Source organism: Rhinoderma darwinii, chromosome 4 (genome assembly GCF_050947455.1).
Source record: "Rhinoderma darwinii isolate aRhiDar2 chromosome 4, aRhiDar2.hap1, whole genome shotgun sequence".
In the NCBI taxonomy this organism is placed as follows: Eukaryota; Metazoa; Chordata; class Amphibia; order Anura; family Rhinodermatidae; genus Rhinoderma; species Rhinoderma darwinii.
In genome coordinates, this window is record NC_134690.1 from 394,085,237 (window position 1) to 394,109,524 (window position 24,288).

The following is a 24,288-nucleotide window of genomic DNA, read 5'->3' on the forward strand; positions in this document are numbered from 1 at the left end:
AAAATGTTGCAGCCACAATATATGACTGAATCGTCCTGCTGGCTGCTAAACAGGTTTTAGACGTAGGAAATGTTGGATGTGCTGCCAATTTGTTGAAAATGTCGATGCGGCATACAATATTTATTTGCAATATAGACAGGTTGTGCTAGGAAAGTACTCCATACCCCTCCCCCCAAAAAAAAAACCATCAGCCATCAAAAAACTGCAACGAAAAAAAATCTGATACATTCTAAATAGGACACGAGACAAAAAACATTCTATGGCCTTATTTACACCGGCACGTCCGATCTGCGTCTGCAAAAAAACATTTTTTAATGCATTTTTTTTAGAAATTGATCCGTGAATAACGAGCATCGCCTGTATCTCGCCCGTGCGCTGTCCTGGTTTTGTTTTTTTTACACACGCATAGACTTTAATGGGTAAGTCTAGTCTGCAAAAATGGACCAGAATAGGATCTGCAGTAAGTATCTCGCAATGGACACCCGCTCCATGAAAAAAAATAAAAATGTAAAAAAAAAATAGAAAAAAAAAAAAAAAATCGGGTGTAGAAATAGTCCTATTGACTTGCAGGGATGAGTGTGCTGTCCGTTGTTAAAACAGACAGCACACAAATAAGAAATACGTTCATGTGAATAAGGCCCAAGGTTTTTTGTTTTTTTAATTATATATAATATATAAAATCACTTGTACAAAGTTTATGACAATTCATTTCTGACAGGTTTTATAAACACAATTACCTTTTCTGACTCGCCAACGGGACGCATAACGCGCTGCTGATAAATTCACTGCAAAGTAAAGTGGAGCCCAGAATTAGACAGACTTCATCTAAAGACGCTGTAAATGTAATACAAACTTTACCAAAAGAAGATAAAGCTACATAGTACGGATGAAAAACCAGACACCTGTCCAAGTTCAACCAAGGGATGGCCGAAAGGGAAGGGATACGGATAAACTATAGAACTTTGTTTTACCCCCCAATGACCCAAGGACAGAAAAACAACGCACGCGCACGACAAGAACCAATCTGCCTAAAACAGGAAAAACTTCCCTCCTGATCCCAAGTGGCGATCAGACTAGATCAACATTTACACAAGAATTCTATACAAGGACATAGGAGCGGATATTATTTTGTTCTTAACAATTAAGCCTTTAATGCCCCTTTTATTACAGGACAATATCTTGCTGGCTTTAGAAGCAGCTGATTGACATTGTGCTGTTATTTAGTCTATGATCTACAAGTGACTCCCAGTTTTACTCCACCCTACGACAGAAGATGCCTGCAGATTGTTAGTACCCAGATGCAGAACTTCACATTTATCTACATTAAACCTGATTTGCCAACTGGACGCCCAAACCCTCAGTGGGGGGAATTGATTAACTTTTCTAAGACAGTTTTCTGGAATAGAAAAAAGTCGCAAATGCACAAAGTGTCACATTTTGCGCAAAAATTTATACTTTTGGTGCATCTACCTCACCACACAACTTGTGGGATGAGCTTCATGAAAGGGCCAACAAATTTACAATAATTTTAATGCCATAAATAAAAGCGGCCATATATTTCCCTTTCATGGGCATGGACGGACAACATAGCGGGAGGAGTCCAACATTCGTGACCACTATCAGAGCAATGAGCCGCTACGTAAGAGCAATTCTCACTGAGGGGGACTGGTCGTGACCGCGCATTACATAGATACCCATTTATTTGAATGGACGCAGTGGTAGAACAACCACTTTAGCGACGTCTATGTACTGAGCAAATAGAACACCAAGCAGTTTGTAATACATTTTCATTACCAGGAAACCATAGATAAACTGCTGTTGATTGATTCTCTAATTATGGTAATTATTTATTGCAGCAACACCCAGAACTAACACAAACATCTAAATAGTCTGATCAAAATCTCAAAAACGAATACTTGCACTAGGTATTCATCGAATACTAAAAATGCCAGGGCATTAAAAGGATATTCCCATCTCAGACATTTATGTTCTAACCACAGGATCTCATATAAATGTCTGATATATGCAGGTCCCACCTCCGGGACCTGCACCCATCTCTAGAACGGGGCCTCCTTATGGTCGCTGGGCTCCGGCCACTGAGCTACAAGGTGGCTGGGAGTACGGAAACAGTGTGGCTTGCTGAGCTATGCTGTTTCCGTAACTCCCAAGTCCTGGAAATTTCATTCACTTCTATGGGAGTTACGGAATCCGCACAGAAAAACGCACTCTGTTGTTTCCGGAAAACCCGGCCATGTTGTAACTCTTTGCCCGGAGACCAGCAACAGAAGGTAGGACGGGGGTCAGGAGGCCTTATTCTAGAGATAGGTGCGGGCCCAAGAAGTGGGACCTGAATTTATAGGACTTTTATGGCATATTCTGTGGATATGCCATAAATTTCCACGATGGGAAAACCCTTTTAAGGTGTTAAGCCCTATGCACACGAACGTGCCTGTAATTACGGTCCGCGATTACTGGCACGGCCGGATGCGGACAGCCGTCCACATTTGTGGGCCATGCTCCCATATAAAGTATGGTAGCACAGTCCGTAAAAAGCAAAAAAATAGGGACTTGTCCTATCTTTTGCGGAGCGTTTCTACGGCACGGACACCTTCCCGTAAATATAAGGTGTCCGTGGTCAATAGAAGGGAATGCGTCCGCAATTATGATGAATTCTGGTCGTGTGCACGGGGCCTAAATAAGTCATTCTACAGCAGAACACCCTTATGCACTTAAAGGGTTATTCCCAAGTTATTTTTATTTTTTTTCCTAAATATCAAATACTCCCAATTAGAAGTGTAATAATCTAAAGAATTCCTTTATATTCATTGTAGAAGTGTCTTTTTACAAAGCTTTTCAACGCAGCTACTTCTCTTCTCTTTTCTAAATGTGGGCGTGACACACTTTATGTCAATCAAACCGCTCTGCTCTCTTTGTGCGCACTCTCGACGCTGCTGAATACTGTAATACTAGCAGCATTGGGAGTACAACCGGCTGAACGATCATCTCAACCAGGCTAAGCGCGGTTGGGACGATCCCCCTTCGTCTTCCCCGAAATGTTTGTTTCACCCCAGTCTTAGTGACCTATTGACGCAGCGTTACAAGCACCCATGCACACATCCTGCCAAGCACCCTGTACTGTGATAACATGCCTCGTAGCCGACCGCTAATATGCTTATTACGCATGCTCCATCAGGCACGTACACGATACCACGGCCATCCGCTCCAAGGGAAGGAGAGCAAATCAGTGCGCAAGTGCGGCCAAAGCTAAAGGAATTCCGCAGTGGCCGGATCCCTAGGCGACGAGCAATATACAAAGAGGAGCAGATAGTCAGATGGAGGATCATCATCTAGAGAAATATACCATTTCAAGACATGAAGGTAATTGAAAAAGTGAATAACCTAATTTTTTGGCATTTTATGTTTGTTTGTTAAGGTGGGAAAACCCATTTAATGCACAAAATAAACAAAATAATAGAGCCAGATTAGTAAACAGCAGCTTGTTGATGTTTTCCAAATCACAACAAAGCAAGTCACAATTTTTAGGGGAAACTTACTTATCTTCAACATTTAGGGGGCCGCTCCAGACCACTTCATACTGTATCTCCTCCCTGCCTTTCCCATCAGCTTTCCATTTAGCTGTAAATTCGAAGCAAAAAACATATAGATATAAATGAAAGATCAACCTTTAAATAGTGTATGAATTAGCTACACACACACACACACACATATATATATATATATATATATATATATACACACACACACACACACAGTCTTACATAGTAAGATACATATTCTAATATTTTCATATGCAAAATCTCTCCCCTCCAGAAGGAAGACAATTGTCTCTCTAGTGCCACCTATAGGTGACTATCCTGTAAGTCAATGCCCGAGCCTTTATACAGCCTTGAAACAGGAGACCCATGGTTGGTTAATAACCCAAGTCGTGTTCCCAGACTCTATAAAGGGTCGGTTACTGACTTACAGGGTAGTCACCTATAGGTGGCACTAGAGAGACCATTGTCTTCCTTCTGGAGATATTTTGCTTACTTTTTCCCAGGGAGCATTGCCTTAAAGAGGAATGTCAGCTCTCCAGACATGTCTGTTTTAGTAACTTGTAATGAGTAACTTGTATAATAGAAAAAATTTGGAGCACCTTTTCTTAGAATTCGGCATTGTACTGTTCCTCTGTTATTCCTCCTAGAAATGTATGAATAAATTGATAAATGATATGGGTTTTACCAGTTTGGTGTCTCTACTAAGTAAGACCATGTCTAATCAGTGCTGAGTGGGAGTCTGTGTAGGGACACGCCCCTTTAAGAGTAACACCCAGCTGTCAATTTAGTCATACGTTTCTCAGAGGAATAACAGAGGAACAGCACAACGCAGAGATCTAAAGAAAAATGCTCCAGAATTGTCATTTTACGATGAATATAAGTATTTACTATAACAGACAAGTCAGGAGAGGAGTCAGGCTTTGTTAAAAACTCGCTACCAGCTAGATCTCCAAAAAGAGACTCCGCATCATTTAAGAAATATTTTCATATGAAAGGCTTTCCATTTGCGTACATCGTATTACCTACAGAACAAGAAATATTTCTGCCTCTGGGACTAGATCTTTAATTATTGCATTAATATAATTCACTTCTAGGAATACGGATGACAACGTGTCCTCCAAGACGGACAGGGATTATAAGAGTGTATTCACATGCGGCAGATTTGTTTCTCTGTGACAGTCCCATTAATCAGAATGGAGCCCACAGAAATCCACGCGCGTGCTGCAGAAACAACCCCAATCAGACGAATGGAGCGGATTTACCAAAAATGTCTGCAACAATCCCGCCGCGTGTGAATATACCCTAAATAGAGCTAGCCCATCCCAGAACACAAAAACAATCAGAAGGTTATTCTGAACGTGTGTGAACGGACCCTTACGATTGGCTGCCAGGAAGAGTCAGAGGTGGAGTAGAACCTACTGGCAGAAGTGCGGTCAGTACAAGGCAGGCATACAATGCAACAAGGACAAGTGAGGGAGATTTTAAAAGGGCCACCACACCACACCTCGCGATTTTTGCGGCTGTTTTTGGAGCTTTTTTTCACTAGAGTATGGAAAACGGCTCCAAAAACGTCCCAAGAAGTGTCCTGCACTTCTTTTTCGCGGCCGTTTTTTTAAAACGCAGCGAAAAACGCTCCGTCGCAAAAAACGCTCCGTTCTGCTTCCAATTTTTCAGCCGTTTTTCAGGCGTTTAAGGCCCGAAAAACGTCAGAAAATAAGTTGTGTGAACAAACCCTAAGGCCCTGTTCACACGGAGAATTTTGATGAGCTTTTTGGAGCGGCCGAAAATGCCCTATCTTCGCGCGTTTACGCCTCTGACCTCCTATTGACATCAATGGGAAGCAGAGAGCGTATTTCACTGAGATTTTTGCCCGTAGCACTCAATGGGCGCGAGCGAAAAACGCTGCAAAAATCGCGGCAAACATGCAGGACGGACAAAATCTGCCTCAAAATCCCAAACGGAATTTTGAGGCAGAATTTTCCTCCTGCAAAAAAACTCAGTGTGAACGAGGCCATATAAGACGAGCGGATGACATGACATCTGCACATATGTATATAAAGAGGTTCTAAGAGATTTGAAAAACGGGACTCTGGGGGCAGGGATTGTAGTCCCTGTGAAAAGTCTAACTGAAGAACACTAGTCATCGTCTCCGCCTGGAATGGCTGACAACAGAGACCAAAAAACTGAATACAATCGCACAGTAAATAAAATGAGATGAGACCGTTCCCCCTTCCCCCAATCTTGTGAAGAAGGTGAGATTTTCTTACGTGCTAAAAATACGGCTTTCTGATCGTGGGCAATTACCATCAGATCGTTGGTGGGTGATAAGGACAGGACGCAGTCCTGCAGCCAGTAGACGGAAGGAGCTTTTCTTGAGATTTCTTCTTCAGCCTGTGCACAAAACAACAACACATTAATGAGCAGTATAAGTCTGAGTTCAGACATGGCAGATTTTTCCAACTTGGATTTTGTTAGATCTCATTCTTCGCGCTGCAAATCTGCCCAAGTTTCGTGCACGTCAAAACTCAGTCTTGTACAGGACTAGAAAAACATGGCTGCTTTCTTCCAAAAACAGCACCACACCTGCTAACAGGTTGCGTGTGGTATTACAGCTCAGCCTTATTCGCTTCAATGGAGCTAAGCTGCAATACCAGACACAACCTGTGGTCAAGCGTGGTGCTGTTTTTGGATGAAGGCAGCCATGTTATAATGCAACTCTTTGGCTCTATGAAAGGAAGCTCGTAACTGAAACACAGCTCCAACAAGGACACAGATAGATCATGAAGATTAACCCTTTGAAGTCCAGGCCAATAGCTGACAAAACAGAAACTTTTTTTTTTTTCTGACAATAAAAACAAGGTATGGGCTCCTATCCTGTCACATGGATTCCCCTGTGATGCAAACATAAGGGGGTGGGGCAACCCATCAACATTGATTTTGGCAGGCTTCTCTGATCTCCGCGGTTAGAGCAGGGCTGCGGCTGTGTGTTACAGACATTGACCTTCTTCTGAACGCTCGGGCCAGCAGCAGTGCCCGCATAATCGCCATGCTCGTCATGACGTGGCTATTATGTGAGAAAAAAAAATACTCGTCCTCTGTCAAGTAATTAATAGATACACTTATTTATAACCGTCCTGCCAACTTAAAGAGCATTTCCCTTTTAAGAAAGAAAATATAAATCCTTGAGACGTTGTCTCCTGTCATGTTGCTAAAAGCTTTATTCCACTTTCACAGAGGCCCCCATGACGGATAGATCCCCGTGTCTGATCGCTGCATCACTAAGCATACATTAAGGAGCTCGGAAAAGTTGGATAAAAAGACCCCTTTGGGAGCTACGTCTGCCATATTGCTGGTCTCACATCTTTCCCAGACTCGAACATAAGAAACCCCAAGTAATAAAGTATCTAATACAGAAATAAACGACGTATTGTGCTATAGCAGCAGAAAATACCTATGTGACTTTCCACTCACATAATTAGGGCAAAGAGGCATATTGCAGGTAGGCGGAAAATAAGAGTCAAAGCTCCAAGTGCCAGGAACCTACAACAATCCGCTCTGCAGAGCCACTACGTAAGACCACGGGCACAACGCCTTCCCACCCGCATCTTAAAAAAACAAAAGGGCCAAGAGTCAAGTATCCTTCATCCAGCATTTGATCTGGCCCAGAAATTCTGATAGTCGGGCACCTTTTAAGGCTTCGTTCACATCTGCGTCAGGGCTCCGTTCATGGGTCCCGTCTGAACTTTCCGTCAGGGGAACTCATGAACGGAATCCAAACTGAAACCATAGGTTTGCCTTTGCATCACCATTGATTTCAATGCTGACGGATCCGGTGCAAAAAGTTTCCGTTTGTCACCGTTGTGTAAGGGTCCCGTCGTTTTGACGGAATGAATAGCGCAGTCGACTATGGTATCGATTCCGTCAAAACGACGGAACCCTTACACATCGGGGACAAATGGAAGCCATTTGCACCGGATCCGTCACAATTGAAACCAATAGTGATGCAAAGGGAAACCTGTGGATTCTGTTTGTTTCAGTTTGGATTCCGTTCATGGGTTCCCCTGACAGAAAGCTCAGACGGAACCCATGAACAGAGCTCTGACGCAGATCTGAACGAAGACTAAAAAAAACAGAACCGCAATATAATCTCACAATACACTGCAGTGAGGACTAGAATGCAGATATTTTAATCTTGCACATATATCAGGCATCCAGTAATCAGGTCTTGTACGTCCAGTGGGTGATAGAGGAGCATTGTTTGGCATATTTGCCATTTAGGGGTCTGGGAAAGTTGATGACAACCCCAGTGAGAGCTGGGATGGCCGCCATATAATTTCTAAATTGAAACCGGCCCACTGATCAGCTTCAGAAACCCCCAGCAATTAGCGGTTATTGCCCCAGCCGGCCATCCATGTCCCCTGCAGTGGCTGCTGTATAGAAAATATAGCGTTACATGCCGGCAAGTCACACTTTATTAAACATCTCGCCACTGTAGCTAACAAGGGAGATCCCGAACAGGGGAACCCCATCTTTCATGTCCACATGCCCTAAAGAAATATTCCAAAATCAGGATATGCTATTAATGTCGGATAGATGCGGGTCCCAGCTCTAGATGCCGCATCTATGTGGAGAATGAGGTGGAGAATGAATGGAGAGGTGGTCGTCCACGTGTGCAGCTCTCTTCATTTACTTCTATGGGAGTAAGAGAAACAGCCGAGCAACCAAACCCTCGTTCTTAACATAGGTGCGGGTCTCAGAGGGGGACCCAGATTTATCAGATATTTATGGCATATCCTGTGGAGTTGGCAATACCCCTTTAAGCAAACACAAGTGCTTTAGGCCTCGTGCACACTTCCATCATCGTTTTCACGGGCCGTTTTTGACGGATCCGTGTGCCCGTTTTAGCAGCCGTGTGATTTCCATGTTTCTGTTTCTGAGCGACGAGCATGGTACTGTCCAGGGTGCTGAAAGAGTTAATGGGCTGCACTGATCGGCGGTAACTCTTTCAGCACCCTGGACAGTGACTAGCGCTGAAGAATGACCATGCTCGGCGCTCGCAAAATACAATTCTAATGAAATAAAAAATCATTTCATACTTACCCAGAACTCCCTGCGTTTTCCTCCTGACCGGCCTCCTGGGATGAGGTTTCATCCCATGTCACCGCTGCAGCCAATCACAGGCTGTAGTGGCGGTCACGCCGGCCTGGATGATGTCAGAAGGCCGGCCTCCAGGGATGCCGCTTCATCCCACGTGACCGCCTCTGCAGCCAATCACAGGCTGCAGCGGCCACATGGACTGCCGCGTCATACAGAAAGGTCGGACAGGAGGAAGAAGAGGGACTCGTCACCAAGACAACGACCGGGTACGTATGAACTGTTTTTTATTTTAATTTTATCAGCAGCCTCTTCTCTCTATCAGTGATTGATAGAGACAAGTGGCTGCCGATTAGTGTAATATTTCTGTAATGTATTTCTGCCCGCCCGGACTTTGCTAGGCAACGGCTCCGTCACACACAGGCGCCTTCCGTGTGCCTTCAGTTTTTTTGACGGCCCCATTGACTTGCATGGGCCTCACGGTCACAGAATCTCGGACCAAAGTAGGACATGCTCTACTTTGAATCGGAACGGAGCAACGGGACCGTCAAAAAAACTGAAGTGTGCATGGCCCCATTGAAATGAATGGGTCAGGGTGCTAGCCGTCAGAAAAACAGCTAGCACCCTGAAGAAAAAGACTGAAGTGTGCACGAGGCCTTAAGATTCTCTTCAGTTTATTGTATCACGAAGATAACAATCTAAGGGAACAGAGTTAACCTTACCGGCACGTCCTTGCTTTCATTATCTTCCCATGATCCCCAGTCTTCATTTTCCCAGCTGGATAAATTATCTGTAGAAAATTAACAAAAAATAAATAAACGTTACATAAGATACAAAAACATTTCCATATCTAGATCAAGGGCAGGAGAGGCTGCGAGCGCAACACAATACAAGGAATATTGGCAGAAAATGCGCTTGTATCTCCAGGAAAAAACCTGAAGCTCGCTGGATGTGAGTCTGTGCAGGAATTACCCCCTCTATGTACTGCCCAGGACAAGGGGGTTTCCTATGCAGACACCAGGGAACAGCCCAACAAGGCCACTGGGTGGTCATGGCCAGGACAAGATTAGTGGAGGCCTAGAAGAGGATGGTGGCGGATCCTCTAATGACGATTCAATGAAACGTTCATCTACAGATGGGCTGGTAACAAGGGATATGTCCGTCTTTTCCAGCACTTTCTTTTTAAGCTCAAATGCAACTAAAAAACATTGCGAATAGTCTTGGTAAGAAAAAAATAAATAAATATGCTATTATTTTGTGTATACAGTTTCTATGCAGACCTTAGTGTCTCCATGGTTACAGACTACAACCAAACCTGTGTAGTCAGATCCCTTCTAGCTGTTCCCAACTTCTCACTAAATGTTTATTCCAAGTTGGGGAAAGATGGAAGGGAGTATGACCGCAGGATAGACTACACAGGGTTTGCAAAGCTTCATAGAGATAAAGTGTATGGTACCTGCAGACTGGATTGGTAACCTTTTTATTGGCTGGTTCATATGCCGTATATCTGTGCCCCTCACTGCCAACATGCCCGTTTACCAAGTACAGGGTTGGTTTTGTTTGATGCTGCATCAATGTGCCGTACGCAGCAGGAGTCATGGGGTCCTTAACCCCACGCTGTATAAAGACACAACTTTTATGTGTTTTCTGCAACCGATGGTAAATGGAAGGAGGTATCAGAGCGGGATGGGGGTCCGGATTATTATAGGTCATCTGCATTGCCCTTCATTTACTGGCACGGCCGCGCCATCTGCTCTACAGAGTTCAGGCTGATATTATGGGTCCCGTGTTACAGACTTCATTGATGCTGCTGGATTATGTGCTGAATCACCGCTCATGGGAACTGCGCAATGTGTTTACAGGACATGTTGTTGTGAACGAGAGTTTGACTTACAATGGGGTCCGTCGGGGTGTCTGTCATGGTGTCTTGCTTTGATGGCAAGAATAGTTCTGCAATTGACAGAGTTGCCGACGGAGGCTCCGTATATCCCTGCCGGCCCCATAGAAACTTAGTGGTGTGGTGGCGGAGGATGCACAGTGCTGCTCCATTAACATAGGGCACTCAGGGAACCCCCATTCCCGGGATCGGTGGAGATCCCTGCTGTCGGAAATGCACCGATCAGATATTTATCACCTATATTGTAGACCGCGGTATCTAAGCAGTTAGAAAGAGGGGAGGCAGTCCCCTCCGACACCCCATCGCGGGTTTCCGACGGTTGTCATGGCAGCCTAATGAAGGCTTCCAGGTCCGCCATTTTTGTGCGGCTATTATGCTTAATAGAATCACGATATACTTAATAGAAGCTACAATATAATAGTGCAAGTGATCGCTAGTTCGAGTCCTCTGGGACAAAAAAACCAAAACAAAAAACACACAACCTTTTCCTATTTTTTTCCTAAAGTACAGATTATATAACGTCACTGGTATCGCCACATTTGTAAACGAACTATTAAGATATAATATTTTTTAACCCGCTATAAAAGAACACACACACCAGAATTGCCACCTTGGCTGCCCAAAAAAAAAAAAAGGAGATCAAAAAGTTGCATGTACCTCAAAATTATACCAACTAAAACTACAGTTGGCCCTGCATAAAAAAAAACAAAAAAAAAAAACGACCTTATACCGCTCAAATCAACGGAGAAAAAAAAATAAAACAGTTCTGGAAAGCGGAATGGACAAAAAAAAAATAAAAAAATAAAATGGATTGGCCTGTCATTAAGGGGTTAAAAGAAAGACCCTCCGCCCTTACCCCACATGGTGGTGGCAGTGTGTACATGAGGCATTAGCAGGATTGTAGATGCCTCTGCGCGGGGGGGGATTGAGCTGTCACACGTCTTCAGTCCACTGATCCGCACAGGACGCAGAACAGCTTTAAACAATTCATGTTCAGCGGTCGGACTAAAATTTCCATTAAGAATGAGTCACCGCTATTTACTTTGCATCCTGATCTCACACCACAGACACGCGTGCCCACTGATCAGATGAAATCTGTGTACCCACAGCAAGCCATCTGCTGGCAGAACAGCGGGCGCATAACAGGAAACAAGAAATAATACCCCCCTCCCCCGCCTGTAAATGAGGTGCATGTTATATGTGAAGCCTTCTCACCGTCCTTATTATTACCCATTATCTATAGGACATTGACATTCGGCTGCAGAGAAGATAGAACCACGACTTTCAGGCCTTGTTCACACAGCTTTTGTTGCAAGCAGATTCCAGCGCTTTTTCAGCATCTCAGAGTGGAAAATGCCTGTATTTTGTCTTTCATTGTTTTCAATGGGAATCAGTACACGCAGTTTAAACGGTGCCGATTTTTCAGCAGGGCACTAAATCTAAATCAGCGGCGCTGATCAGCGGAGCCTCCTGACCCATCTAGGCACTGAATCTGCCCAAATATTCACATTGAAATGGATTGAAAGCAGAAAAAAAAAACAAAAAAAAACACAGATTTTAAGGTTAAGGCCTTGGCTATGACTAAGAACGCAGTTGGCGTTTGAAACACGTAAGCGTAATGGTCCTTTGGCGTTATGTGCTGGATCATACTTTTTTTTTTTTTTGCGGCTTGTTCACACAGTGCAGATTTGATGGAGATTTTGAATGCATTTTTTTAAGCCAAGACCAGAATTAGATCCAGGAGAGCAGACACTTTAAGGCCTTCCTTTATATATTTCTTCTGCTTTGGTTCCGTTCCTAGTTTCTGCTAAAAAATAATATACATGCAAAGCCCGGTGTGAACAAGACCTAAACGTCAAAACCTCCAGTTGGTTGTTTTTTTAACAATCCGTGCTGAAAATTAGCATCAAAATCAGTGCTAAAATGGGGCAGACACAGGGTCTTATTTTTCAGCTTCTGCTAAACACTGTGTGAACATGCCCGAAGGTCGCTTTACATGCGTCCGATTTTGGTACGAATGTCATGTAAAATCCGACGACAATCTACATCTTATGCATGTGAATGGGGTTTCCACGGCCCTGTTCACATGCAATGGAAAACATTGGTGCAGATTTTGTCTGCGCATCGAAGGAAAAAAAAACGCTGCGTCGATAAGTAGCACGCAATTAATTTCAGATAGAAATGCTCAGGAATAGGCCCAATGAATACAGAGATGTAAGAAGTCTCTATTTAGGTCAATAGGAGTTGTATACACGTCATGCCCCTAGTGTTGACATGAAGCATCACACACTGCTCTTTACCGTATACTCTCAAATATATAGAAGAGAAAAACAACCTCTCCAAATAATTGATGTCCGAAAATCCAGAACAATTGGTAATCCAGCGCACCTGCAATCCCATGTTTTATTCTAACGCTATACGTGCGTCTCCGGGAAGGGCGCCATATTGACTAACACTGGGCCAAGTGCGCAGAATGATTATAGTGCGGGCCAGCGGGAGTTTTAGGATCACAGAATTAGGTCAACTTTGCTGCACCACTGCTGGTACCGGGGGAGGATCTCATTTTGTGGGTGAACCCGGTCTTCACAGATGCTCCAGTCTCAGGATGCCCCACAAGTGGGCACAGCTTAACTCCTAATACCACGGCCTCAAGACAACATAAATGTCACTCAGATACTTTAAGGGCTAGCGAGTCTTTTGGCACTGTTTTTTACACAGAAACCGCGCCATAAACAGTCTTAAATCGCCTATTGATTTCAATGGGTGGCGGAGGAGTTTATTTCCCACCAGCGGAAGAAAACACTTTCGGGAAAAAAGCATCATGACCTATCTTGAGGCGTTTTCCGCCTCGAATACCCCACTGAAATCAATGGGAGATGGAAAAAACCACTGCAGCGGTTTTCGAAAGAAAAACGCTACGTTTTTTCCTTTGCCTTTTGAAGAAAGAGGTCTAAAAAAAAAAAAAAATCTCAAAAACCCCGGCACAAAACGCGTGTGGTGCAAAACCACTTCATTGAAAACAGAGCAGATTTTTCCAGGCAGAATTTTCTGCCTACAAAAAACTCTGTGTGAACTAGGCCTAAAAGAATATTCAATAAAGCTAATGCAGAGAATACCGGTGTCATGCTCCGCCCCCTCAGACCCAGCACGACACGTCATCGGTTTTGCCCGGAGTGTTCCTTTAAACTCGATAAAAGGCATTGACGAAAATCTAGAGACTTATTATTTTCTTGGCATCATAACACCCATACCCGATGGTTGTAGCTGTGAAATCAGTCCCCGTCTTAAGGCTGAAATTATTAAATTATAAAATTATGTTTTCCGTTTAAAACAGAACCACAACGCCATTATAAGAAGATGAAATCCATCAGGCGGTGATTGTATTCGTCATCTGGCGGATTCGGCGATGCGTCCTGGTTTCCGTTGCAGACATAGCCTCGTCATCGCTGCCCCTTTTATTGAGCCGTGCACCGGTGTGATCATTACACGACTGGGACAGATTTCCATCTTCTGGAAATTGACAATAACGCCTTCCCTTCAACGACAGCAAGCAGGGATGTTGAAAACCGTAAGGACTTGATACACAATATAGTAATTAAACAACTTTTCATTAGGCTGACAATCCGCAGGACTTTTTGATCGCAGTTTAGTAACGATTTTCAAGTGCTTCTTAACTGCGGTGAAAAATGTATGAGAAAAACCGCACGCGTTTTGCCGTGAATCACCAGTTTTGCGCCTTGATTTTATGTGTTCAAGTAGATGCACACCGGTACCTCATCGTCCGCTCTAGCGCAGGATTGGTGGATGGAAACCGACGACATGGCAGGAGATCAGAAGTGCCAGCGACACCCGCATCACCCGAGACACCAGCCTCTGTGTTTCCCCTCTCAGCTTCATTGTACAGCAGCCTGTATTCTGATGACCAGGTAACAGCTGTGATCAGCCAGTCCTGGCGTTATTACCTGAACGTGTAAGGGTATGTTCACACAGGCTATTTTAAGCGTCCCCAGAAAAACAGCTGAAAAATCGGAAGCAGAACGCCTACAAACACCTGCCCGTTGATTTCAATGGGAAATACGGCGTTCTGTTCCGACGGGGGCGTTATTTTACTCATTTTCAAATAACGGCGCGTGAAAAGACGCCCCCGTAAAAAGAAGTGCCCTGTCACTTCTTGAGCCATTTTTGGAGCCGTTTTTGGAGTCAATAGAAAAACAGCTCCAAAAACAGCCATAAAAAACGCTGAAAAAAACGGCTGAAAATCAGAGGCTGTTTTACCTTGAAAACAGCTCCGTATTTTACAGCCGTTTCTAGTTTAGCGTGTGAACATAGCCCAACTATAGGTCTAATCTCATGTATGCAATTCCCTTCTATATTCTGGTGACCGTTCCCTCAGTAATGAATTGACGCAGTTTATTTATCATCCACATGGAAACGCATTTTGACCACGGTGGATGGTACGTCGTCCTCAGTGCTATGGTGGGAGGATGTCTCAGAAATCGCACTGTCCTCTCCTGGCCCCATAATACCCGGGGAGCGGAAGCACCATTTCTGACTACATTTTATCATAGGGATTTTCATTGATTGGCACGGCAGCCAATCAATGGACGCGGCACGAACGTGATCTTGGATTTCTGGGCGACACAGGATGCGGCCGCGGAACCCGGTACAGCGATAATATTAAACTGGAAGAGGACTTTTTTTTTTTTTTTTTATATCATCGAGCGTTTGTGTCTATGTCACGGGTCTTTCTTTGGCTGGCACGCTGAACCATTTCTATGGGGCCATGCACACATTCGTTTTTTCGGCGGATTCGTCTGTCTGTTCCGCAAATTATAGAACAGGTCCTATTGTCCGTATTCGCGATCCGTCTCACCCATTCTAGTGTACGGGTCCACAAAAAAAAAAAAAAGACGGACAGCACACGGAGGCCACCAGGATCTGGGTTTTGTGGTCCACAAAACAGACAACCTCTGTACTTTTTGGGGCATATGGATATCATAGAGGGGGTCCCCCATTTGTGATTCCCGCCCCTATGATGAGCCAAAGCGGAAAGCCTGTATTTTGCAGAGCTCACAAATCCCTTATAAAAGCAGTGATCTGATTGGTTGCATTGGACGACACTCTTGATGTGTTTGAATATATTCCCATAGCATCAATGTACGTAACCGGCATACAGGTGTAGTAGAGTTCATCCTGCGCAGTTACGGAGCCGCAGTATAGCACAGTGGGATGTACGGCACTGATGTAATAAGACTGTATAGAGATCAGACAATGATGGGGTGCTATGGAGAGAAAGCAGCGGAGACCAGAGATATAACATCCCTCCTATATAGACACATCCGTATACACTGCAACGTATGTACAGAGGAGAGGAAGACATCACCGCGCCTTATAATGTACAGTGCATAGAGATACACAGCGCTATGGGGGTACAGTGCAGTGTATATAATAAGACCTGGGTATAACTATGGGGGTACAGTGCAGTGTATGTAATAAGACCTGGGTATAACTATGGGGGTACAGTGAAGTGTATATAATAAGACCTGGGTATAACTATGGGGGTACAGTGCAGATAATAAGACCTGGGTATAACTATGGGGTACAGTACAGTGTATAAAATAAGACCTACGTCTAATTATGGGGGTACAGTGTATATAACAGGACATGGACATTACTACGGGGGTGCAGTGTATATAACAGGACATGGACATTACTACGGGGGTGCAGTGTATATAACAGGACATTACTACGGGGGTGCAGTGTATATAACAGGACATTACTACGGGGGTGCAGTGTATATAACAGGACATTACTACGGGGGTGCAGTGTATATAACAGGACATTACTACGGGGGTACAGTGTATATAACAGGACATTACTACGGGGGTGCAGTGTATATAACAGGACATTACTACGGGGGTACAGTGTATATAACAGGACATTACTACGGGGGTGCAGTGTATATAACAGGACATTACTACGGGGGTGCAGTGTATATAACAGGACATTACTACGGGGGTGCAGTGTATATAACAGGACATTACTACGGGGGTGCAGTGTATATAACAGGACATTACTACGGGGGTGCAGTGTATATAACAGGACATTACTACGGGGGTGCAGTGTATATAACAGGACGTTACTACGGGGGTGCAGTGTATATAACAGGACATTACTACGGGGGTGCAGTGTATATAACAGGACATTACTACGGGGGTGCAGTGTATATAACAGGACGTTACTACGGGGGTGCAGTGTATATAACAGGACATGGACGTTACTACGGGGGTGCAGTGTATATAACAGGACGTTACTACGGGGGTGCAGTGTATATAACAGGACGTTACTATGGGGGTGCAGTGTATATAACAGGACATGGACGTTACTACGGGGGTGCAGTGTATATAACAGGACATGGACGTTACTATGGGGGTGCAGTGTATATAACAGGAAATTTCTATGGGGGTGCAGTGTATATAACAGGACATTACTACGGGGGTGCAGTGTATATAACAGGACATTACTATGGGGGTGCAGTGTATATAACAGGACATGGACATTACTACGGGGGTGCAGTGTATATAACAGGACATTACTATGGGGGTGCAGTGCATAGAACAGGACATGGACATTACTATGGGGGTGCAGTGTATAGAACAGGACATTACTATGGGGGTGCAGTGTATAGAACAGGACATTACTATGGGGGTGCAGTGTATAGAACAGGACATTACTATGGGGGTGCAGTGTATAGAACAGGACATTACTATGGGGGTGCAGTGTATAGAACAGGACATTACTATGGGGGTGCAGTGTATAGAACAGGACATTACTATGGGGGTGCAGTGTATAGAACAGGACATTACTATGGGGGTGCAGTGTATAGAACAGAACATTACTATGGGGGTGCAGTGTATATAACAGGACATGGACATTACTATGGGGGTGCAGTGCATAGAACAGGACATGGACATTACTATGGGGGTGCAGTGTATAGAACAGGACATGGACATTACTATCGGGGTGCAGTGTATATAACAGGACATGGACATTACTATGGGGGTACCGTGTATAACAGGACATTGGTATCCCTGCGGGGGCTGCACATGATGTGACGTGCAGTAGTCGGTCTGCAGCACTAGTGACATCACATAACACAGACATTACTGGATATACACACGCAGCACTGACCAGCGTTCTTCTTCTCGCCCCTCAATTGAGGGAACAGGAAGTCCCGGACCAGCTTAATGTCCTGGAAGCGGCAGAACTCCAGCAGGGTACAGGCCATTCTGCCTCCGAGCAGGCTGTCACCCTCCCGGCACCGGCCACCGTCACTCTGCTCCAGCTGCGGAGCTGCTACACCGGAAGTGCGTCATTCTGGTGAGTTGTCAGTGGACACAGGAGAACTCTGCGCATGCGCGAACCTCCACCCTGCTTCCCGTACCCAGTGACAGTCTTCTGCAGCTTTCCTATTTCCATAGCGACTGAGGAGAGTCACATGACCGGAGATTGGCGCTTCTCCTGCCATCATTATTTCTGGCAAATGCAGAGATTGTACTAATACACTTTGTTATTCGTGGGTCAAGACCTCTGCATGCTATCTGTGAATGTAAACACACACAGTACAACAAACCACAGCTGTATAAGCAAAAGTAGATTAGGAAGGGTATTCTTTCTCTCAATTTAAACGATGACTCTTCCCATTCAGTGACAGCAAGTAGAGATTTTGAAATTAGCGAGGGAACTAAACAGGAACTATATTACACAGTTGCAAAATGTATAAATGAGGTTTTTCAAGCATTTTTTAAAAAAAATGTCATCTGCAAATGCTACAAAATGACAAAAAAAGATACATTATATAACTAGCGTCACACAGATCCAGTATGACAGTCCTGTTTTCCCCCATCGGCGAGTCATCTTTATACCAGTACAGTAATTAGAGCAAAAACTGTCTCACCACAATGTCGAAGCTCAGCTATTAAGGTTATGTGCACACACACTAATTACGTCCGTAATTGACGGACGTAATTCGGCCGCAAGTCCCGGACCGAACTCAGTGCAGGGAGCCGGGCTCCTAGCATCATAGTTATGTACGACGCTAGGAGTCCCTGCCTCGCTGCAGGACAACTGTCCCGTACTGTAATCATGTTTTCAGTACGGGACAGTAGTTCCACAGAGCGGCAGGGACTCCTAGCATCGTACATAAGTATGCTGCTAGGAGCCCGGCTCCCTGCACTGTGTTCGGTCCGGGACTTGCGGCCGAATTACGTCCGTCAATTACGGACGTAATTAGTGTGTGTGCACATACCCTAAAGGTGTGTCTGACAACAAGCCTGTTGACTGTTTCCAGTAGCAAACAGCAGAATAGTGAGTTCAGCTCTGGAGTATAATACAGCCAGGATGTAACTCAGGATCAGTACAGGATAAGTAATGTAATGTATGTACACAGTGACTCCACCAGCAGAATAGTGAGTGCAGCTCTGGAGTATAATACAGGATGTAACTTAGGGCTGATTCAGACGAACGTGGCGTTTTTGCGCACGCAAAACACGCAGCGTTTTGCCTGCGCAAAAGCCACTTGACAGCTCCGTGTGGCAGCAGCATATGATGCGCGGCTGCGTGATTTTCGCGCAGCCGCCATCATTATGACACGCCATTTGGATGTTTGTAAACAGAAAAGCACGTGGTGCTTTTCTGTTTACATTCATCCTTTTGACAGCTGGTGCGCGAAACAGCCAGTTCGCACGGAAGTGCTTCCGTGCGACCTGCGTGGTTTTCACGCACCCATTGACTTCAATGGGTGCGTGATGCGCGAAAAACGCTGAGATATTGAACATGTCGCGCTTTTTACGCAGCGGACAAACGCGTAAAAAGCACGGACTGTCTGTACTGCACCATATACTTCTATTGGTCCATGCGAGCCGCGTGAAAACCACGCGACCTGCACGCACGCAATTCACGTTTGTGTGAATCCGCCCTTAGGATCAGTACAGGATAAGTAATGTAATGTATGTACACAGTGACTCCACCAGCAGAATAGTGAGTGCAGCTCTGGAGTGGGTGGAGTAGGACGTGTGGAGAGAGCTGCTGAGACTTCCGTGCAGGCCTTGGATCCAGGGACTTTCCTTATCCTATCTGCCCAGGCCTCATACCATCTGCCTGGGCTTGGAAAGTACCCTGAGGGGGGTTCCATCCTAGGATGGAGCCTCAGACCTCTACCTCCCGGAGCATGCCAGCGAGGGGTAGAGGGTCATCCCAGCTGGCTGGGAATATGCAAACGGTCGCGGGGGTGAGGAGATCATCTCGGGGCAAGGCTATCCTGGCTCCCCCCGTGGCTGGAACCCTGGATAAGGGTATGGAGACGCGGTCCGGCATGGTGATAGAGGTGTTGTCGTCTGGAGAAGGACCAGCACTGTCCGGACATTTGGATGACGGTCGTGTGGAGGAATGGGGACAGCTGAGGACCGGAGAGACGGTGGAGAACTTCAGCTCCCGTATGGCTATGCGGTTGGAGGAGTATCGGGACCTCAGGAAGTCGCTGCAACGGCTCCGTGCGGACTTGGCGGTCGCCAGAGGAAGGGCTGCAAAGGCCTCAGGAGGTAAGAGGTCCCGATACCGTTTTAATGTGAAATCCTTGTTGGAGGAAATAAAAGAAGTGGAAGAGAGACGTGAGGAGATTGTGGCAGGCGGAGGGGTGTTTGGAGAAAAATTAAAAACGAAGAGAGGTTTGCCGAGATGGCAGCACCTATAAAAATAGAAAGCATGGAGGAAGACACAGCAAAGGAAAATGTGGGGGAGGCAATGGAGAGTGAAAATGTAAAGTCCAGAGAAGGCACAGATTCTGAGGCACCCAGGAGCAGTGAGGAGGAGGAGGGTGGACTCACAGCTGGGAATAATCAGGAGTGTTTTGAAACTGACAGTGAGCGGCCTCCAGGTATACTCACTCAGATCCGTAATGTGGAGTCGCCGATATCCTTCCAGGGATTTTGTTTCGGTGCGGAGTTACCCGCAGAGGAGGAAAAGGAAAAGAAAAAAAAATTTAAGAATAAAAAAAAGGAAAAGGAAAAAAAATCTGCTAAAGGTTCATTTAAAATGGTGTATACAGCAAGATCCTTCCTGTGCTCTGAGCCAGATGAAAGTCAGGATCAGGGCACCGGTCCCGCAAGACCCCCAACTCCAGCCTCTGCAGTGGGGCTGGAGCGGGAATGCGGGGAGAGTGTTACGGGTCCGGCATTAGAACACGTGGTGGTCAAAATGGCGCCGGACGCCAACCCCTGCAAAGGGGGCGGTACTGGTGGCCTGGTGACGCCAGGGGGTGTGTAAACCAGAAACCGGATGTGGTGTCTGAAAGCCGGAAGTCTGTCGGTGTCGCAGTAAAGCCGTCAGACGTTCCGGACAAGGGCGGTCACAGAGGGGGCTCCGGCTCTGTTGGCCACTCCTCTGTGGGAGGGGGGAGTGGTCCGGCACCGGAGGCGGCTCCAGTGACGTCAGTGGCTCCTTCGTCCGCCTCGCTGAAATGTGGTGTAGGCGAGAAGGGGGCTGCTGGCGTCGGGGGCGACGGTGGCCCCTTTCCCAAAAATGTTCCGCGTATAGAACAGATGGAGGTTAATGAGGCGGAGGGCACAGCGGGGACATCGCTTATAACATCTGGTGGAGTCCCTGCAAAGGTGCCTGATGATGCGGAGACTGAAGCAGTGTCTACCCACACAAAATGTACAGAAAAAGTACATAACATAGAACCAGGCCTGGCCAGAAGGATGACTGCAGGGGGACCTGGTGGGTTAAATAAAAAAGTTGCGGCTGTGGATGTGGAAACTGCTGGGGGTATGCAGGTGTCTGTAAATAAAGTTGCTGGAGTGTCTGCTGGTAATGGGGTCTTGAGTGCTGTGTAGGTGGTGAGGTGGTGGGTGGTGGGGATGGGGTATCAACCAGGGGCAATGGGCCTGGCGCTCCTCTTGCTGTGACATCCGGCAGGTCTTATGCTGGTGTGGCAGCGGGGGGACAGCGGGCCCACCCATCTTCATCCTCAAGGTCCGGGGACGGTAACTTGCAACAACGTCTCTTGGACGCTTTAAGAGAGGGAAAGCAAACCCTAACCATAGGGGGAGTGCAGAAGGACCTGTCTTTCTGGATAGACAGATATGGTCTAAATGCCTTCCGAGAGCAACGAGGAGATCAGTGGTCGCTCCCAACAGCTGGGCAGGCTGTAGCCAGGAGGAATGTGGTCCGTCTCCGGTGGCGTGGCAATGATGCGTGCCCTCCCAGAAAGAGGGTGGTGGAGCTGCTGCTGGGGATGGGCTTCAAGGCGAGTGACATCTTTGCCTTGATACTTCCTCATGGCTCGGTCGAGTTTGACATCAGCTTTGTTCACCTAGGGGGCCTTGAGGTCTTCTGGGGGAACTACAAGCTGATGAAGGACGAGCCTGGCTGGCGAGACTTTGCTGCACAAGCAATTTCTCGCCAAAGTGGTCCCAAGAGAGTGACCGTTCTTACCCGTAACGAGTCACTCTCTTGTATTGATATCATGACCTGGTTGGGAAGGTACGGAGAGGTAGTAGAGATGCCACGGAAGAACATGGATGAGTTTGGCATCTGGTCAGGGGCCTGGACGTTCATGGTTAAATTAAAGCGTCTGGGACAGACGGTGTCCCACATACCATCGTCTGCTTTCCTGGGAAGAGATCGGATCCTTGTCTTCTACCAGGGGCAGCTGAAGTTGTGTCACCGGTGTGGCGACCCCTCACATTTGAGTGCAGGCTGCAAGGTGCAGAAGTGTGCTCATTGTGGGGGGATTGGTCATCTAGCTGCATCGTGTGACCTCGTATTCGCTGCAACCTGTGTGGTGACTTAGGTCACCCGTTCAGTCGGTGTCCTCGCTCTGTTGTCAATGCTTGTTCCAAACCTGCAGAGGATGAGAGGAGGGAGGCCTCCGTGGGTGAGGGTGCGGGCAGGGACGATGGGGCACAGGGGCAAGGGAAGAATGCAAAGAAGGGTCCCCCTTCTCGCCAGAAGAGGGCGGAGAAGCGAAGGAAGGAGAGGATTCGGAGGGCGCTCCAGGAAACTGGGACGACCTCTGATTCGGATCTGGATGCCCCCCTGAAGCTGATGCCCCTGGGGAGGCCGAATTGAACGAGGAGATGAGGAGGATCCAAAGGGAGCAGAGGGCTGGGGACTCTCAGTCCTCCCACTATGAAAGTGTGGGAGAGGAAGAGAGGACTCAGCCTACAGCAAAAGGGACACCGGGCAAAACCCAAGGGCCAAATACATCTGGCCCCGCCCTGGCCCAGGAAGGTAAATCCTGTACCCCCCTGGTGCACTCTACTGATCGATACCATGCTGTCGTGGACATTCCAGCCTCTCATACTAAGAGGGAGGGCATGGTAGGGCACCCTATAGTCGTTGAGCCTCCCCTGCTGCAGGGGCTGTTGCCCCCAGAGGGGGAGGTTGACCCGGAACTTGGGGATGAAGATGGGAATAGGGTGGTGAGTATGGACTCCTCAGTTTGCAAGAAGCGAGGCAAAGAAGGGGGGTCCTCATCAGATAGAGGGGGGGGGTGGGAAGAAGAAAGCCGTCTAACTCAAACATCCATGATGGCGGCACCCACTCCGTTGACGCTGGCATCAATTAACGTTGCCAGCATTAAGTCAGATAGGGCGAGATTTGCAGCCTTTGATTTTCTTGGCCGAGTTGAAGCCGACATTTTGTTTTTGCAAGAGAGCAGGCTGTCACTTTTGGCAGACGTCGTTAAATCTAGGAGGGAGTGGCGACACGGGCCCTCCTACTGGTCTCTTGCGGCTGAGCCCTATAGCGGAGTGGCGGTCCTTTTCACCGCATCGGTAACATGCCGACGGATGATTGAGTTAGAAATGGGGAGGTGTCTTAGATGTCCTCATGAGGGGACAGGAATTAAGATTAATCAATATATACGGACCCCAGAGCAAATGGGACCGTAAAAGTCTCTTCATGAGGATTAAGCCTTTCCTTTTTTCAGGTCGACAAGTTATCTTTGGAGGGGACTTCAATACTGTCGTGAGGCCCCGAGATAGAGGAGGTTCCGGAGATAAAAAATTGACCTATGATAGTGTAGCATTAAAAAATATAGTTAGCGATGCTCGCCTGGTGGATATCCACATCAGGCATACCCCAGGCCACTCGGGTTTCACCTATCGTAGAGATAGTTGTAGGTCTAGGATAGACATGTTTTTTTTGAAGGAGGAAGCCATCTCTTCACCAGTGTCCGTTGTTGAGGTGGAGTTCTCCGATCACTGTATGATTATTTTCTCTTTGAACATTGCAGAGTCCCTCCAGATGGGAAGAGGTATATGGAGGCTGAATTTTACTCTCTTGGAAGAAGCGGAGATAAGACAGGCCTTTGAGGATTTTATTCAGAGCCAGGTACCTTTGTTGGATCTCAGTGGTACTAAGTCCGGGTGGCAGGATTTTTCCGCAGGCTCTCGAGCCTAAGGGCCATGAGTAGGTACCACCTATATCAGGAACTGAGGAGGAAACTCGAACGTCTGGTCTCAACCGGGGGTAGTGGGGAGGAGATCTCCGTGGTGAAAGCTTTGCTCAGGAGGTGTCAGTATGATAGGCACACATCTTTAGTTCTTGAGAGGGATTTCGGGAGGTACCGCTCGCCCAACCCCTACAGGAACTGTAAGATGTCAGTGAGTCGTAAAGTTGTGACAGGACTGATTGATAGTACAGGATCTCTGAAGAGATCCAAATCAGGGATCTTGG

The 24,288-nt window shown here is 46.4% G+C and overlaps 1 protein-coding gene across 2 annotated transcripts in view; it reads right to left on the minus strand.

Annotated features, from left to right (window-relative positions):
- Positions 1-17,952, minus strand: part of RAB3GAP2 (RAB3 GTPase activating non-catalytic protein subunit 2) — a 54,846-nt gene extending 36,894 nt beyond the window's left edge. For both annotated transcript variants that reach the window (XM_075863358.1, XM_075863357.1), the window contains exons 1-5: positions 17,740-17,952; positions 9,374-9,441; positions 5,825-5,948; positions 3,555-3,636; positions 738-785 (exon numbers count right to left, since the gene is read on the minus strand). In XM_075863358.1, coding sequence (XP_075719473.1) covers positions 738-785; positions 3,555-3,636; positions 5,825-5,948; positions 9,374-9,441; positions 17,740-17,836 — 419 coding nt within the window. In that variant the 5' untranslated portion in view covers positions 17,837-17,952. The remainder of the gene's footprint in view (positions 1-737; positions 786-3,554; positions 3,637-5,824; positions 5,949-9,373; positions 9,442-17,739) is intronic.
- Between the last annotated feature and the right edge of the window lie 6,336 nt (positions 17,953-24,288).